This window comes from Neofelis nebulosa, chromosome 12, assembly GCF_028018385.1.
Source record: "Neofelis nebulosa isolate mNeoNeb1 chromosome 12, mNeoNeb1.pri, whole genome shotgun sequence".
NCBI lineage: Eukaryota > Metazoa > Chordata > Mammalia > Carnivora > Felidae > Neofelis > Neofelis nebulosa.
Window position 1 is genome coordinate 94,358,120 of NC_080793.1, and position 16,466 is coordinate 94,374,585.

Here is a 16,466-nt window from a genome sequence, read left to right on the forward strand (position 1 = left end):
CCTGGTGGGGACACAGCCCCACGCCAAGCACTCCCACAGACACACGGACATGACCACAAGGGAGCCACGCAAGGTGGTCACCGGATGTATCCTTCATGGCAAGACAACTAAAGACAGACAACAAGGGACCCTGAACAGGCCTGAGTGGCTCTCCCCGTTCTGATGGCTGGGGTGGCCAAGTAGAACGGTGGAAAAGAGACACGGGCATATTCGGGGTGATGGGGCATCAGGTCTAGACATCATGTGAAATGGTTCTCTTTGGTACGTTTGCAACTTTTCTTTAAGGGTGGGACTGATGGTAACTTCACAATCTCATTTCAGAAAACAACCCTGCTGGACAGAGCAAACCATGTCAAAATCCCGCAGACATCTCGGCAGCCAGCCTCCCGCCAGACTGGGGCCCCGGGTGGCAGGGTGAGTGCTGGCACTCGGCCAGGATTCTCGCGAGGGGCTGGGGCTGAGGTCAGTGCCGCCCACTCACCTGCCAGCCCACCATAGGGCCACCCTGACCAGAGGCCACAGACAAGAAGGCGCCCCGCGGACACACCTGCCTGCTGCTTCTATTTTCTGCCCATGGCCCAGTTTTCCTTCCATCTCTGTCCTCACGGTCACCCCCTGGCGATCCTCTCTAAGGTGTTTCTTCTATTTTTTCCCGGATGGGGAAAATTTAGCCCCATTCTTTACCACAATGCAATGTCGACTGCACCAAGGCCATGAAGGCAGAAGAGGGGGTGCACAGACACGGGGAGCCCGGGCCAGGCTGCGAGCCCCTTCTCCAGGAGTCCTCACAAGGGATCACTTCCAGGCCAAAGCCAGCCCAGGGGACGGGTCCTTCTCACCCCCGGTGATCTCGATCTCGTCCCCTATACCCCGTGAGCCACCTGCTAGAGGTGGCTGGTTTTAGCCTGTGACATGGGCGCTGGCATTGCAAAGAAGTAGGTGTGTTCAATTACAGCTGTTGGTACGTGGCCACCCAGGGCAGCCGGGGGCAACAATGCCCCACTGGGGCTCCTGATGTCAGATCTGGTGTCTTACGGTGGGCCTTCGGGAAGGTCCCGGCCAGGAGCCGAAGCCGCAGGCAGACCCGGCCCTGGAAACGCAGCCACTTTCAGCTCGACACTGGCAGCTCCCGAGGCACCAGCTCGTCCTGCTCCCGGAGTGGAGAGGGCATGCATCATTCCATCATCTTTAACTGAACACAGCAACGCGCAGTCGGCGAGAACGTCCTGCTGCTTGTAGGACGCTCCTCAGAAAAAGTGTGGGGCCCTAGGGTCTCCACCGGGAATGCGCGGACGCTGCCCAGAAAGTCCAGCCAAGGGCCAGGGGTTCACTGAGGGCAGGCGAGGCGCCAGGCCCGGCATGGGCCGGAGACAGAGGAGGCCGGGCATCTCTGTGTTGAGGCAGAGAAGGGAGAAGTCGCTCACGAGAGTGGGTGTTCCCAAAAAGGCCTCAGGCCGAGTGTGGCCACCACCCCCTCCTACAACTGAAGAGCTGGAGGAGGCGCCTGGTCCAACTGTGGCAGACGACATCACGTGGAATCCATCTGTGCCGCGGTCCGTCGTCCTCGTGCATTGCTGTGGCCCTTGACCTGCGCGGGGCTCCCACCGGAATCCATCCTGGGCAGGGAGGCTCCCCGGGTGTGTGGAGCAGGTGCCACCAGGCTCACAGGGAGGCAGACAGCTGCCTGCCCCCAGGCCTCCGGAGGTGCCCACACCGGCCCGACCTGGCCGGCCCTGACAGACACACCCCTCACGGCAGCCCCAGGGACCCGCATCGTCTCCAGCAGGGCCACCCCTGGCCACAGCCTACCTCCTGGCCAGGTCCCTCTCCCTGTGGGTCCCCAGGACATGTGGCACTGGACCCTCACTCCTGGGCCACCGGCCTGCACATCACCCAGCTCGTCAATGCTTGTGCTTTAAATTTTGGAAGGTGGGAGGGGACCGCGGTGCTGTAGGTCAAGGAGGAACAAGGGTCCTGAAGTCAGGGCACTGACGTGCCCACTAACTGCAAGTCGGTACCTAGCGATCCAACATCCGCTCGGGCGTGTGAGCCACACAGCCCCGTTCGATCTACTCACAGCAGTGCTGCCCCGTTTCTGGGCCCAGGGATGTGACCGGCAGCTGGGAAGGTGAGGGTGGTCCCGTCCTGGGCTCCGGGCCATCAGCAGGATGTCATGCTCACCGTACATGTGGGAAGCAGCAGAGGACCAGCCACCATCCAGGGCGCGGTGAGGCCCCGGCTGGCCGTGCAGCAACCGTTCTGCTACCACTGCCCCGATGTACCCACAAGGCCATGGACTCCTCACGTGCTGTGTTCACAGGCGCCCTACGCCCACAAAGCCGAGCCACAGCCCGTGGCCCACATCTTACACGGCACAGCCAGCCTCAGTTTCCTCCTCCGAGCAGGGGCTCGAGGAATGACGTGGCCTCCCAGCCCACCCTCCAGAGCCACAGTCCACTTCCTCCTCCTTAAAACCCACCCAGGGCCAGGGAGTCTAGAGAACCCACGAGCTGTACCCTGGGAGGCACTACGATTTTGCCAGGCGTGCTAGATGCAGGAAAAGAGGGCGTGCACTTCTGTGCCGACGAGAGGCACGGCCTAGCACTGCCTCCCCTGCGGCGAGCACGCGGATTTTCACTCAAGCTCACTTTCTACAGCAAAAATCAGCAGCTCCTTTCTCACACGCACCTCTCCTGCAGCATTGCAGCGGGACCCAGTGCCCTCGGCAACAAAGGGACAATCAAACCAAAGCCACATTCACACAAAAGCAGCAAAACCCTGGTCAAAACCCGGGCCTTTCCCGATCCACCCAAGCCCCCAGTGCCTCCCTGCACGGCTCCACGGGACCCCTCACGACCCCATAGGAGCCCTCACCGTGCTGCCTTGGAGCCCCCAGTCCCCGCCCTGCACGCTCGCCATAGGGCCACACCCCTGCTCCGACCTCGTCCTGATCTTTGGAAACCACACGCTTTCGCGGAATACCCCGCATCTACCGGTAGCCGCCACCCGCCCTCCGCAAGCGAGCGTCATGGTACCATCTCCTGCGCCACACCATCCGGCGTCTCCTTCTCCAGGTCAAAGGTGAACTCTATGGCCCCGTTGTCCTTGGGCTTGCCCTTCAGTTTCTTGGGGTCCTCAACCCAGAGCCGCAGGGCGATGCTAGACTTCCTGCCGTGGTCCTCCTCTGCCAGCTCCACCCTCACTCCCGTGTCCTCCGCGAAGAAGGCGTGGCTCAGCAGGTCCTTGATCTCGTACCTGAGGAGGGGCAGTCGATGGGCACGGTGAGGGCAGGCCTGCTGGCAAGGCACTAGACAAAGCGCCAGGGCCCTGACCCACCCCGCTCCTTCCAGAAGGTTCTCCGACTGTACTATCCAACGGGCAGGCTCCGTCCTCAAGGGCAGCACGCAATGGTTTATTCCCAGGGAAGCGGAGAAGATTACACCTGAACGCAGCTCACTGCAGAGCTTTCACAGCTTCTTTTTTCTCTCATTATGAAAAGTAAACACCCCTATCAAGAGAGACTCAGAAGTGAACAGTTTCTAGACCGGGCTCTGCACGGCGCAGATAGGCCTGTGGAAGCGCTGGTGAGCCCCCAGGTGCCATGGAGACTCGTGGCTCCAGGTGAGGCTGAAACTGTTGGGGGGGGGGGGGGGGGGGGGGAGGGGCGCAGTCCAGGCTCCCAGAAGCAGGGAGTGCTCAGGGGCCTTCCAGAGTTCCTCAGGATGGGGGTGGGTCAGCTGCTGGGCAACGTCATGGCAACCTCTCCCCATCCCTGAACACTGAGTTCCCTTCTTCCCAGGGTCCTGTCTGTTCCAGCAGCCCCTCCCTGATTACTGCAGAGGGCATCTCATCCAATGGACAGGCGGAGCCCACACCCCATGCGCGGTCACCACCCAGGAAAAGGGGAGTAGAGGTCAGGGCCCCTGCCAGTCCCGGTCTGGAAGGTGGTCTTGCAGGGTCTGCTCTGAGAATTCTTTGCTTCTAGGTGGTTGTTTCTATACCTCTCTAATATGACTTACATTTCACAACTTTTTACTGTTTTTCTTAAAAAGTAAAATGTGATAACCTGCAGGGAGCAGGAGAGAAAGCCCAAGGATCAGAAAAGGACGCCTGAGAGACGATGGCAGCAGATATCAAGGGTGAGGACAGTGACAGGGTGGCCATGTGCTATGTGCACAGGGGTGGGGAGGGCACACAAGGGGGCAAGGAAGAGTGTGGGGGGGGGAGGAGGGGGAGGGATGGGGTGAGGGGCAGGGGTAATTGAAGATTGGAGGAGGGGAGGAAAAGGAGGGAAGGAGGAAAGGGGGAAGAGGAAGGGGAGGAGGGAGGGGAGGAAGATGAAGGTAGGAGGAGGGAGAGAAGGGAGGGGAGGAGAAAGGGGAAGACAGGAGGGAAAAGGAGGGACGGAGAAAAGGGGGAAGAAGGAGGGGAGGAGGGAGGGAGAAAAGGGGGAAGACGAAGGGGAAGAGGGAAGGAAAGAGGATATAGGTAGGAGGAGGAAGAGAGGAAAGGGGGAGGAGGGGGGGAGGAGAATGGGGGGGAGGGGAGGGAAGAAGAGGGAGGGAAGAAAAGGGGAAGAAGGAGGGGAAGAAGGAGGGGAGGAGGGAGGGGAGGAGGGAGGAAAGGGGGAAGAAGGAAGGGAGGAGGGAGGAAAGGGGGAAGAAGGAAGGGAGGAGGGAGGAAAGGGGGAAGAAGGAGGGGAGGAGAATGGGGAGGAGGAAAGGGAAAAGGAGGGGTAAAGGGGAGGAGGGAGGGAGAAAAGGGGGAAGACGAAGGGGAAGAGGGAAGGAAAGAGGATATAGGTAGGAGGAGGAAGAGAGAAAAGGGGGAGGAGGGGGGGAGGAGAATGGGGGGGGAGGGGAGGGAAGAAGAGGGAGGGAAGAAAAGGGGAAGAAGGAGGGGAGGAGGGAGGGGAGGAGGGAGGAAAGGGGGAAGAAGGAAGGGAGGAGGGAGGAAAGGGGGAAGAGGGAGGGGAGGAGAATGGGGAGGGAGGGAAGGAGGAAGAGAGGGGGGAGGGAGGGGGGAGGGAGAGAGGAAAGGGGGAAGATGAAGGGGAGGAGGGAGAGAGGAGAGGAGGGAGAGAAGAAAGGGGGAAGAGGAAGGGGAAGAGGAAGGGGAAGAGGGAAGGGAGGAGGGAGAGTGGAAAGGGGGAAGAGGAAGGGGAGGAGGGAGAGAGGAGAGGAGGGAGAGAAGGGGGAAGAGGAAGGGGAAGAGGGAGGGGAGGAGGGAGAGGGGAGGAGGGAGAGAAGAAAGGGGGAAGAGGAAGGGGAAGAGGGAGGGGAGGAGGGGGAGGGGAGGAGGGGGAGGGGAGGGGGAGGAGAGGAGGAAGAGAAGAAAGGGGGAAGAGAAAGGGGGAAGAGGAAGGGGAAGAGGGAGAGGAGGAGAGAGGGGAGGAGAACGTAGGTAGGAGGAGGGAGAGAGGCAAGGGGAAGAGGGAGGGGAGGAGGAAGAGGAGGAGGAAGAGGAGGAGGAAGAGGGGAGGAGGGAGAGAGGAGAGGAGGGAGAGAAGGAGGGAAAAGGAAGGGGAAGAGAGAGGGGAGGAGGAAGAGGGGAGGAGGGAAGGGAGGAGAACGTAGGTAGGAGGAGGGAGAGAGGCAAGGGGAAAGAGGGAGGGGAGGAGGGAAAGAGAGGGGAGGAGGCCCTGGTTGACCAGCTGAAGAGGCGGGGGCTGGTTCGGGGGCAGCTCAGGGCTTTGGGCTGAAACTCAGGTGCGTGGAACTCGCAGTCTGCAGGCGGTTGGAAGGGAGGCTGAGGGCACGGCAGAGGGGGGCCCTGCTCAGGCTAGGTGGGTGAGAAGCAGCTAGCAAGGGAGGGAGGCTCCAGGATGGCCCCCAAAGCCGGGGAGCGAGCTCCAGGCAGCCGAGGAGGGGCCAAGGCTGTCCCCCTGCCTTCCCAGAGGCCTCGCTGGCCCAGGGACGCCGTGGCCTGAAGCAGCCAGCCTGCCTGCCTACCACCCGTGTGTGAGGGCCAGCTGGGGTGATTTCCGCAGGAAGAGCACGCAGACCCAGAGCCTCCCGGGACTCACCTTTCCTCCTTGTTTTTGCAGATGCATTCCCCGATGATCTCCTTGATTTCAGGATCATGCACCTTCTCAAAGCTGGCAGGTTTGATGCCCTGTTAAGACAAGATGAGTGGAGGGCGCCTGGGTGGCGCAGTCGGTTAGGCGTCCGACTTCAGCCAGGTCACGATCTCGCAGTCCGTGAGTTCGAGCCCCGCGTCAGGCTCTGGGCTGATGGCTCGGAGCCTGGAGCCTGTTTCTGATTCTGTGTCTCCCTCTCTCTCTGCCCCTCCCCCGTTCATGCTCTGTCTCTCTCTGTCCCAAAAATAAATAAAAAATGTTGAAAACAAAAAAAAATTTAAAAAAAAAAAAAAAAAAGACAAGATGAGTGGAGTCACCGACAGGACCTGCCTCCTACTCAGCTGGCACTAACCCCGAAGGGGAGGAGGCAGGAGGCACACCAGCTTGCTGGGGGCTCAGCTCATCCCGAGTCCCCGACGATGTGCTGTCAGGAGCAGCAGAGTCTGAGAAAGACCCCAACCCAGCCCCCGCCTGACGGGAGCAGCCACCCCCCAGTGTGGATGAGGCGGCCGGGCAGAGGGGCCACCTTCCACACCACACCCTCCCTGGAGGGTGCTGAGGGCACTGTGTGGTCACTGCTGCTGGCTAAGGGCACCAGACATCTGCCCGACCGTGGCCACAATCAGGGCTGACTTCCCTAGGCCTGGTGGCTCAGGGTTTAGTGCCGTGCGGTTCTGCACCAAGGGCCGAGCGGGTGCCAGCGATGGCCATGGCATGGGAGCACAGTACCCCAAAGTGCACACCCTGAGGCCAGAGGATCCAGGAGAAGCAGGGGATGGACTGCAGGGTTCATGTGCAGCTGCTGGGGGCAGGGGCTTGGGGGAGGGTTTTTAAACACACTGAGGAGCCTCACCCATCACATTCCTCAACGAGACTCTGCCTCGCCAGTCCTCATCTTGGCTTTTTTGTTTTTAAACACAGAGAACATGATGCCTATGTTTTCCCATGGAGAGAGGGGGCGGGACGCTGGGGAGGGGTGGCCTCCAGCCCAGAGGTGGACCCAAGAGTGCAGGACCCCTGGCGGCTCCCGCCACCAGGTGGGGGCCCTGCTGGGCCCAACAAACTCCTGACCCTCAGGCCCCAGGCCCATAACCCATGGGAATCGTGTGTGCCCAACATGCAGGAGGGTCTGTGCAGCAACAGAGTGGGACACGGGGCTCTGGCACGGCCGAGAACTTCCTGGTGGAGGTGAGGACCCCATGCTGTCCCACTGAGGCCAACAGAAAGAAGAGTCTAATTACAACAGGAGGAAGGGCCAAGGTCCCTATGGGAGGCAGGTGGGCTGAGGAACACAACTACAGGTAAACACACGTGTAAGCTGTCATCCACCTGTGCGGGGCTGAGGCCCCCAAAGCAGGTGAAGAACGTGCCAGAACGGCTGCCATTTTGAAAGGGCTCGTGTCCCCAGGCTCAGACGTATGGGGTCGGGCAGCTGGCAGCAGGGACACGGCATGCCTGAGAGACCCGGGGTCGGGGGCAGATGCTGGATGCTGGAGCAGCGACAGGAGCCCTGGCCTGCGTCCCTGGCCTGCGAGGGACCAGGGTGGCCGTGGAGCACACCAGCAGGAATCAGTCCTGTCTCCCCCAGCCCAGCAGACAGACCACAGCAGCATCCACGTGCGCAACCAGAAGCCAGGGTTGGTGGACTGCTCCCCCCGCACCCCTGCAAGCTTGGCAATGAGGCCCTAACCCCCTGGGGTGTCCCCTGCCCCATGGAGGACCACTGCCCATGACCACAAGCCTGCCTTCTCCTGCCAGCACCGCCAGGGCACTGCACGCCCACCTATGCGTCTCTGCCGATCCAGCCGGGTCCTGTGTGCGTACCCACCCCCCACACCCTCAGCAGCACGCAGTAGGGGCTCAAAACAAGTGACCGATAACTCAGAATTAAGACTGAAGGAGAGAAATGAGCCGTGACCTGTCAGGAGCTCAGAGTGGAGGGCAGGGCGAGGACAGGTGCCCTGGAGGGCTGGGGACCACACTCCTCGCCTGTCTGCAGAAGCGAGGGGTGCACCAGGCAGGGCAAGGCAGCCAGGACTCGGGGGTCATGGGGCCTGGGGCCCAGAAAAGCCACGACCTCATGGGGCATGATCGCCATCAAGGAAGGACAGGGTGATCCGTCCACACAGCCGAAGCCACCAGATCACAGCTGACAACCGCGTGGGCACAGACCAGACACCAAGAAAGCCAACAGGCCCAGGGGATGGTGGCCCAGACAAGGGGCTCGGGGGGCAGGTGCCTCCTGAAGAAGCCCCGAAGGTGCTACAGCCTCCAGTCACACATGAGGCCCATGTGTCTCCACCGCCAGCTCAGAGGTCTGCACGGCCACCCCGCCAAGCTAGACAGCCTCAGTTTCCTCTCTATGACAGCGTCCTTCCCCTCCTCACAGGGTACAGAGAGGGTCTCACAAAGCAGGCCCATCACGATGGCCCACGGACTCACACAGGTGACCTTCCGGTAGATCTGGGCTGCATTCTGGCACTCGGAGTAGGGGTACTCTGAGGTGGCCATCTCCAGCATGCACATCCCGAAGGCATAGACGTCCACAGACTCGTCGTAATGCTCCTCGTACATCTCGGGCGCCATGAACTCTGGGGTGCCTGCGTCCAGGAGCAACAGAACCAGGGTCAGCCCAAGGCCCCCCACCTCCCCCATCCGCACACTGTGCCACTAGCCCTGGAACCTGAGATTCAGCCAGGAGTGCTCTGCAGATGGTTCCCCACAATTCCCCCAGAGCCCCCCTGGTTCCGGGGCACATGAGCCCACGACACTGGTGGAGCCCACACAGCTAGGAGCCCAGCACTTCCCGGGGCCCCGTCTGTGCCTGAAACCCTGCAGAGGTCACTCGCTGAGGAGCGAGCCGGACAACCCAGGGCCGACAGAAACTCAGGGTCCCCGCACTGCTACCTGAACTGCAAACACAGGCACACCACATGGCAAAGTGTCAGAAAGCTCAGACGGGGAGCGTCTACGCTGACGGTGTCAGCCACGCGCCCGTGGGGGCTCGGGTGGGAAAGGCGCGTGCGTCCCAAACACAGGAGGCTTTAAAATGACACTTGTTACCCTGAACATTTCTTTTTTTTTTTCAACTTTTTTTTTTTTTTTTTTTTTTAATTTATTTTTGGGACAGAGAGACAGAGCATGAACGGGGGAGGGGCAGAGAGAGAGAGAGACACAGAATCGGAAACAGGCTCCAGGCTCCGAGCCATCGGCCCAGAGCCTGACGCGGGGCTCGAACTCACGGACCGCGAGATCGTGACCTGGCTGAAGTCGGACGCTTAACCGACTGCGCCACTCAGGCGCCCCTACCCTGAACATTTCAACACACTGAGTGAAATAAACAAAATATCCAGTTATGCAGCTATGCACACACGACCTCCTCTCCACGAACCAACAAGCAAAGACCAAGAGGACACGTCAGGGCGGTGGGGTCTGGCTGACGTCCTTTGGTTACACTGGTCTGGGTTTTGTTATTTTTCTATAACAAACTTCTTTAAAAATCACAAAATCCTAGGGGCGCCTGGGTGGCGCAGTCGGTTAAGCGTCCGACTTCAGCCAGGTCACGATCTCGCGCTCCGTGAGTTCGAGCCCCGCGTCGGGCTCTGGGCTGATGGCTCGGAGCCTGGAGCCTGTTTCCGATTCTGTGTCTCCCTCTCTCTCTGCCCCTCCCCCGTTCATGCTCTGTCTCTCTCTGTCCCAAAAAATAAATTAAAAACGTTGAAAAAAAAAAAAAAAAAATCACAAAATCCTGGGGCACCTGGTGGCTCAGTCGGTTGAGCATCGGACTCTTGATTTCAGCTCAGGTCATGATCCCAGGGTCATGGGAGCCGAGCCCTGAGTCGGGCTCCGCACGGAGCGCGCAGCCTGCTTGAGATCCTCTCTACCTCTCCCTCTGCCCCTCCCCCACTCATGCTCTCTGTGTCTCTAAAATACAATTTCAGAAAAATTTAAAAATCACAAAATCCTTGGGGCACCTGTGTGGCTCAGTCAGTTAAGCGTCCGACTCTTGGTAATCGGCTCAGGTCATGATCTTGAGGTTCGTGAGACTGAGCCCCACGTTGGGCTTGGTGCTGAGAGTGTGGAGCCTGCTTGGGATTCTCCCCCCCCCTCCCCCTCCCCCGCTCCATCTCTCTCAAAATAAATAAACTTTTAAAAAAAGTTAAAAATCACAAACTCGTCTTGTAAAATAGGTCCAACTGAGTACCCAGCCGAACACAAAGCAAAGGGGAGCACTGAACATCAACCTCAATGAGGCTTCCACACCTCTTCAACTGCCTTGACCTTGACATTTTGAAAATGTTCTACTTTCTTTAAAAAGCACCCGCATGGGGCGCCTGGGTGGCGCAGTCGGTTAAGCGTCCGACTTCAGCCAGGTCACGATCTCGCGGTCCGTGAGTTCGAGCCCCGCGTCAGGCTCTGGGCTGACGGCTCGGAGCCTGGAGCCTGTTTCCGATTCTGTGTCTCCCTCTCTCTCTGCCCCTCCCCCGTTCATGCTCTGTCTCTCTCTGTCCCAAAAATAAATTAAAAAAAAACGTTGAAAAAAAAAAAAAGCACCCGCAGAACAGCACAAACTACTATGTAAAAAAGCACACATGGGGTCATCAATTGTCTTCGTGGCCATCTCTGGGATACAGACAGATAGGTTACCCAGAAGTTTAACTTTTTCTCGTTAATGCGAATTTCGATTAACATGTTATATGTTCAACGAAAAAGTTAACCTTTTGGGTAAGAAATGGCGAAAGCAGGAACTATCTGCGGGTCTACGTGTATAAGAACACGTGGGAAGAATTCTCAGAGATTCCAGATCAGAAATAACGGGAAGAGGGTGGACAGAGAAGTCAGGGGGAACTTTTACTAGGAATACTTTCTTCTTTTTGGGGTTTTGAGGCACATGACTGACTGGAGGAAACGTTTGCACTTGGCCATGCATGTGTACCAGGGAAGAGGGAAGGCAGTCCAGGGCTCCGGCAGGAAGCTGGGAGCATAGCCACCCCGAGGCCCCACACGAGCCCCGCGGTGGCCCGGTCTCTCCTGAGGCCCCCGCAACCAGGAACGCAGCTCCGAAAGAAACCCCCCAAGGCCCCAGACCTTGCCTTTCAGGGTGGGCATGGGAGGTGTGGGTGCAGGGGAGGGGGCAGTGCAGAGCCAGGTCGGGGTTGCCCACTTGCACACGTGCTTGGGCCACAGACACAGACTATCTTCTCTTTCCTCTCACTGCAGCCATTCAAACCTGCGTGTTGAAAATAATATGTGTGTGCCCCCCCCCCCCCCGCACGCACACACATGTGCCCTGTGCACCTCCTTGGCCCCCACGGCCCCACATTCCCTGCATCCTGGCCACCATGGCCGTGAATGCCTGCAGGCAGCACCAGCTCAGGACCCGGCCAACATAAACACAGCATGAGAGTGGTAATGGCATCAGATCCGGGTGGCTCTCGGAGACAAAGCCCACAAGGGACACGTGACCCACAGCTGTGTGTACACACAGCCTCAAGAGGCCGTGGCCATAATGTTTGCAATAAGGACACTACCTGGGCTCTAGGGACCTTCTCACCCAATCCATCCACCCCCTTCCCACTGGCTGACACAGAGCCCCCAGGTCCCGCTCCACAGGGCCCCCACCAAGCAAGTGGACAGGTCCTTGGAGGCCACTGAGAGACATCCAAAGTGGGCTGCATCTAAAGTGCAAACCCAAACGCCTGCACAAGCCCCTCTGACAGCTGCACCAGAAGCGGGTCCACAGTCAAGTGTTCCTGAAGATGCCCTGGGCACCAACAGCTGTGTCCTCTGATGAGGAAGGGGCCTGGCTGCTCGGGGCCGGGGACATGTGCTAATCACCCCTCATTCCCCATGAGTCTGGAGCTTTCTGGGCCCCAGCTGAGCCAAAGCTGAGATGACCAGGGACCCCACAGAACCAGGCACCCTGTGCAGGGCTTGGGGCCCAATGTGCCTGCTGGAAACGCCCAGCTTTCACATCCCCCCTCACACCACCCAGTACCTTGACAGCCCGCCTCTGAGAGGGACAGAGCCGCCAGCCAGAGAAAGCCCAGGGGGCTTCACCAGGCACCCCACCCCCGAGGCCAAATCTATAAAACCTGCCCGGAAACCACCAGCCGCTCAGAGGCACGCTCCCTATAGCCCTGGACCCCCCAGCCAGGCCCTCGCCTGTCCCACCCATTTCACAGAAAGAGAAACTGAGGCCTAGGTCGGCCCCCCACCCCATCACTTAGCTCCCCAGAGCTGCTGGCGGCCCCTGTCCACAGGACACCCCATGCAGTTGCCCTGCTCCAGATGTCACGCTCCAAACCCACTCGCCCTGCCAGAGAAGTTTCCAGATTCCTGGAGGGTTCATTTGCCACAGACAGGCCAAGTTCTGTCCCCAAGTGTGCGTCAAAACCATGAGGTTGCAAAGCCCTGAGGTCACCCTCTTGTCTGTCCTGTGTCCCCACCTACGGAAAGAAAGGCTAGCAAACCAGCACCCACACCAAATCCCTCAGCCTCAGTGCCCCCACACACTTGCCCCAGACTCCCTCTCGTGGGCCTCATGGCCTGGCGTGACCCACCACCTCCCCACCTGCTCCAGCCTCACCAGCCACAAAGCCCCAAGTCCCTCTGTCATCGAGGCCTCCCTGCCGCTGCGTATCCACAGCCCCTCGGGCGCCAGCTGGCCTCTCCACCCAACCCACACAGCCAGGGACGCCCCCACACGCAGTCCAGGCCACGGCCGGGCCCCAGGACGTAGGCTTACCGATCACGCTCTTGGCAAAGGACGCCCTCTTGAGAGTGGCCAAGCCCAAGTCGCCGATCTTCACAGAGCCGGTGGGCCCAGTGATGAAGATGTTGTCACACTTGAGGTCCCGGTGGATGATGGGGGGCGTCCTGGTGTGCAGGAACAGCAGCCCCTTCAGGATCTGCCGGCACCAGCTGCGCAGGACCTTGGGCTTCATCACCTTGAACCGCTTCAGGTACCTGCGGGCGGGGGCGCGGCTCACCTGCGGCTCCCGCGGGAGGGGGCCACGTATCCACCACCCAGACGGGGACGCTGCTGAGAGAGGCCCCGGGACACAGGAGCCACCGCGGCCCCTGCACCCGGGCCGGGCCCACCCTGAGATGCAGCCAGCAGGTGGGGGCGTGCTCACGTCTTCAGCGTCCCCGAGGTCATCAGCTCGGTCACCAGCACGATGCACCTCTTCCCCCTGGCGCTGGACTCCCAGAAGTCATAGAAGCGCACGATGTTGGGGTGCTGCAGGCCCTTGAGCATCTCGGCCTCCTCTTTGAACCGCTGCCTCTCCAGCTTGGTGAGCTTCCGGTCCTAGAGAAACACACAGGCTGAAGGGCCTTCGGCCCAGCCAGGGGGCCCGGCCGGCACCTGCCTGCACCCTCACGGCTCCCTGTGCCCAGTGCACCTGAGGGAGGGGCCCAGGGCCACAGAGGGCTCGGCCCAGTCCCTCTGTTGGGTCCTCCCACATCCGTGACACCTGACCCCGCAGCCTCGTGGCCCTGGATGAGGCACTGCCTGCACTGAGACCCCAGCAGAAGGATCTCTGGGAGCCAGAGACACGCGGAAAATCCACACCACAGCACATATACACTTTCCCCCAAAAAACACCTCTGAGGCCTCGTTCCCTTGGTACCCGATTCTGCCACAGAACAGACCTCAGCCCGCTTCCAATTCACACGCACCTTCAAGGTGCTCGACCAGGGAGCAGAGGAAAACTGGGAAACCAGGAGACTCACAAGAGACCAGAGTTGCGCCAGGCCCCACAGAGCTGGAGGGCACGGCAGACACGACCTGAAGTTTTTCATGGGACACGGCCACACCGCCCTCCCAGTCCTAGGGGTCCCTGTGCGGTGCTGCCCACACGCCCTTCGCCACATCTGAACTCCCTCCAGCGCCCTCCCTGCACCCCCTGCCCCCATCTGCCGCCGCCCGGCCCTTCCAGAACCACTCCGGTGGGCTCTCAGCACAAAGCTGATGTCATTTCCAGCCTCGTCCTACGCAGAGCCTCACCTCTGCGGGCCCCAGCGTGGCCATCTCCCCACACCTGTGCCCTCCCACCATGACTCCCACAAGGACACAGAGGCCTCTACAATTGGACGTGGAACAGTGAGTTTTGAGAAGTGTGTGACTGCGGATTGACAGGGGGAGTTGGAACTGAAAAGAAACACACAGGCCAAGACTTTTCGTCTTTCTGAAAGACCCCAGAAGACATCAAGCAGACTCCCTCCAACCCTGAGAGGAAAGGGGCCCGGGATCAGGACAAGGCCATCAGCTGGTGAAGAAATTCCACCCCAAGGGATTCCCTCCCACCAGCCCTGCCCCCGACAAACCCTCTTCGGCCTGTTTGTGCACACGTGGGACCCGCGGCACGACACCAGCACAGGGCAGTACTGGGAGGGCTGTCCACACAGCTGACCCCAGAAGAACAAATAATTCCGGGGCAGAGGCGACTTCAAGAAATCTAGTTCATGTGCTCACCAGGTCTAAGCGGCTGACACACACAAATAAGAGCACCATTCTGCTTAACAAGGAAGAATCAAGATCCTTAAAAAGGAACAATCAAGCTTCTGCAAATTAAGGCTCCATATTTCAAAAAGAAGATACTCTGTGATCGAATGAAAACACTGAGTACAAAAAATTCAGCATTTAATCCAGACAAGAACACGCAAACATGCTCCATTCATCAAAAACGAAAATTTACAGGATGCCTGGGTGGCTCAGTCAGTTGAGCGGCCGACTTCGGCTCAGGTCACGATCTTGTGATTCGTGAGTTCGAGCCCCGCATCAGGCTCTGTGCTGACAGCTTGGAACCTGGAGCTGCTTCGGATTCTGTGTCTCCCTCTCTCTGCCCCTCCCCACACCCTCTTGTGTGCACGGTCTCTCTCAAAAATAAAATAAAACGTTAAAAAAAATTTTTTTTAATGAAAATTTACCTAAGAGAATAAAAATCAAGCTACAGACCGGAGAAACTCTTCCACGATATATCTGACACGAGACTCTATCCAGAACACGGACAGAACTCCTACAATTCTATAAAACAAACACGAAGAGGTTAAGATGAAGAAATGGCCAACAAGCACATGACAAGGCACTCGCCATCCTGAGTCACCAGGAAAATGCCCATCACTGCCCAAGGCACGCCCCACGCGCACCAGCAGGCCACCGTGACATCACTGCCCCACGCGCACCAGCACATAAGATCTGAGTCTCATTATATGAAAGTAATAGCTTAATTTTTCAAATATAAAAAATTAAAGTGAAAACATCCAATAAACGAATGAGAGCAAGAGAAGGGAACCATGAAGGGACACGAAAAGCTGAAGGCCCTGACAACGTGTGATAGGAGCTGCAGGAGGACAGCCAGTCCCAGGAAGGAGGGGACAGCAGAGCAGCGGCCCCCAGAGCTGAGAGGAGAGACCTTTAGGGAGCAGTGGGTGCAGGGCCAGAAAAACCGGAAACCGGTCCTGGTCCAGACCCTTCCACGAAGCCAGGGGGCAACTCCCACCTACAGAGGACCGTGGGCCCGGGGGCCAGCATCAGCTGCGACACGGCCCTCAGAGTGCCCACCCGGCCTGGAGTCTCACGGCCAGCCGCGCACCCAAAGACCTACTTGCCCACACACAACAGCCAAAGGCTCCTTGTGGGCACCTAGGTGCAATGGCCACTGCAGGAACAGTACAGTGCCCCCAACACAGCACTGCCCAGCAGAAGCGGGCATGGCAAAGCTGGCCTGCAGCCCCAGAGGGGCCGCTGACCTGACCGAGCCCTGTAGGGGAGGGGGGCCATGCCGCATGGGAGAGGAGGATGGGGGCCAGCACAGCGTGGGAGAGGGGGGTCGCCCGTGTGAGGGAGGAGGACAGGGGCCCACGCCGTGTGGGGGAGGGGGGCCTGCATCAGGGAGGAGGACGGGGGCCCACGGCGCGCTCCCCACCTCCACCACCGGCCAGGCTTCCAGTGTCACCCATTCTGGTCACTGACTCTGGAGGAAACACTCAGGATCGTTAACACGTGTGTCCTGTTTGCCATGTATCAGCATCAATCACCAGAAATGAAAGATCTCACTGCAATTTGAGATAGCAAGTTCGTGTCATAAACGACATAACCAACCAGCCCTGAGAGGGAGAGGAGGGCGCCGCCTATGCCAAAGGTACGAGGTCAAAGACGGGGTTGGAATGTGGTCAGACTTCCAGGATGGGGCCTCTCAGGGCCCAGAGGTGGGAGGGAGCAGCCTCCTTTATATTCCAAGCCACCCAGCTATTTTTAACTTTGACACACACTGCTTGATAGCTGAAAAGGTCAGTCGGTGTATCCTCAGAGCGCTGCCCGGCAGCCCCACAGAGCGGGCCCTGGTCCTCGGGCACTGCGGGCTGATCGCTGGGCAGCCCC

General features: G+C 59.3%; 1 protein-coding gene across 10 annotated transcripts in view; it reads right to left on the reverse strand.

The window, feature by feature from the left end:
- The window catches only part of WNK2 (WNK lysine deficient protein kinase 2), a 132,744-nt gene that overhangs the window by 82,434 nt on the left and 33,844 nt on the right, over nt 1-16,466 (reverse strand). For all 10 annotated transcript variants that reach the window (XM_058695937.1, XM_058695939.1, XM_058695936.1 and 7 more), the window contains 5 exons: nt 13,219-13,391; nt 12,828-13,048; nt 8,522-8,679; nt 6,026-6,114; nt 3,036-3,255 (listed from right to left, as the gene is read on the reverse strand). In XM_058695937.1, the coding sequence (XP_058551920.1) occupies nt 3,036-3,255; nt 6,026-6,114; nt 8,522-8,679; nt 12,828-13,048; nt 13,219-13,391 (861 nt within the window). The remainder of the gene's footprint in view (nt 1-3,035; nt 3,256-6,025; nt 6,115-8,521; nt 8,680-12,827; nt 13,049-13,218; nt 13,392-16,466) is intronic.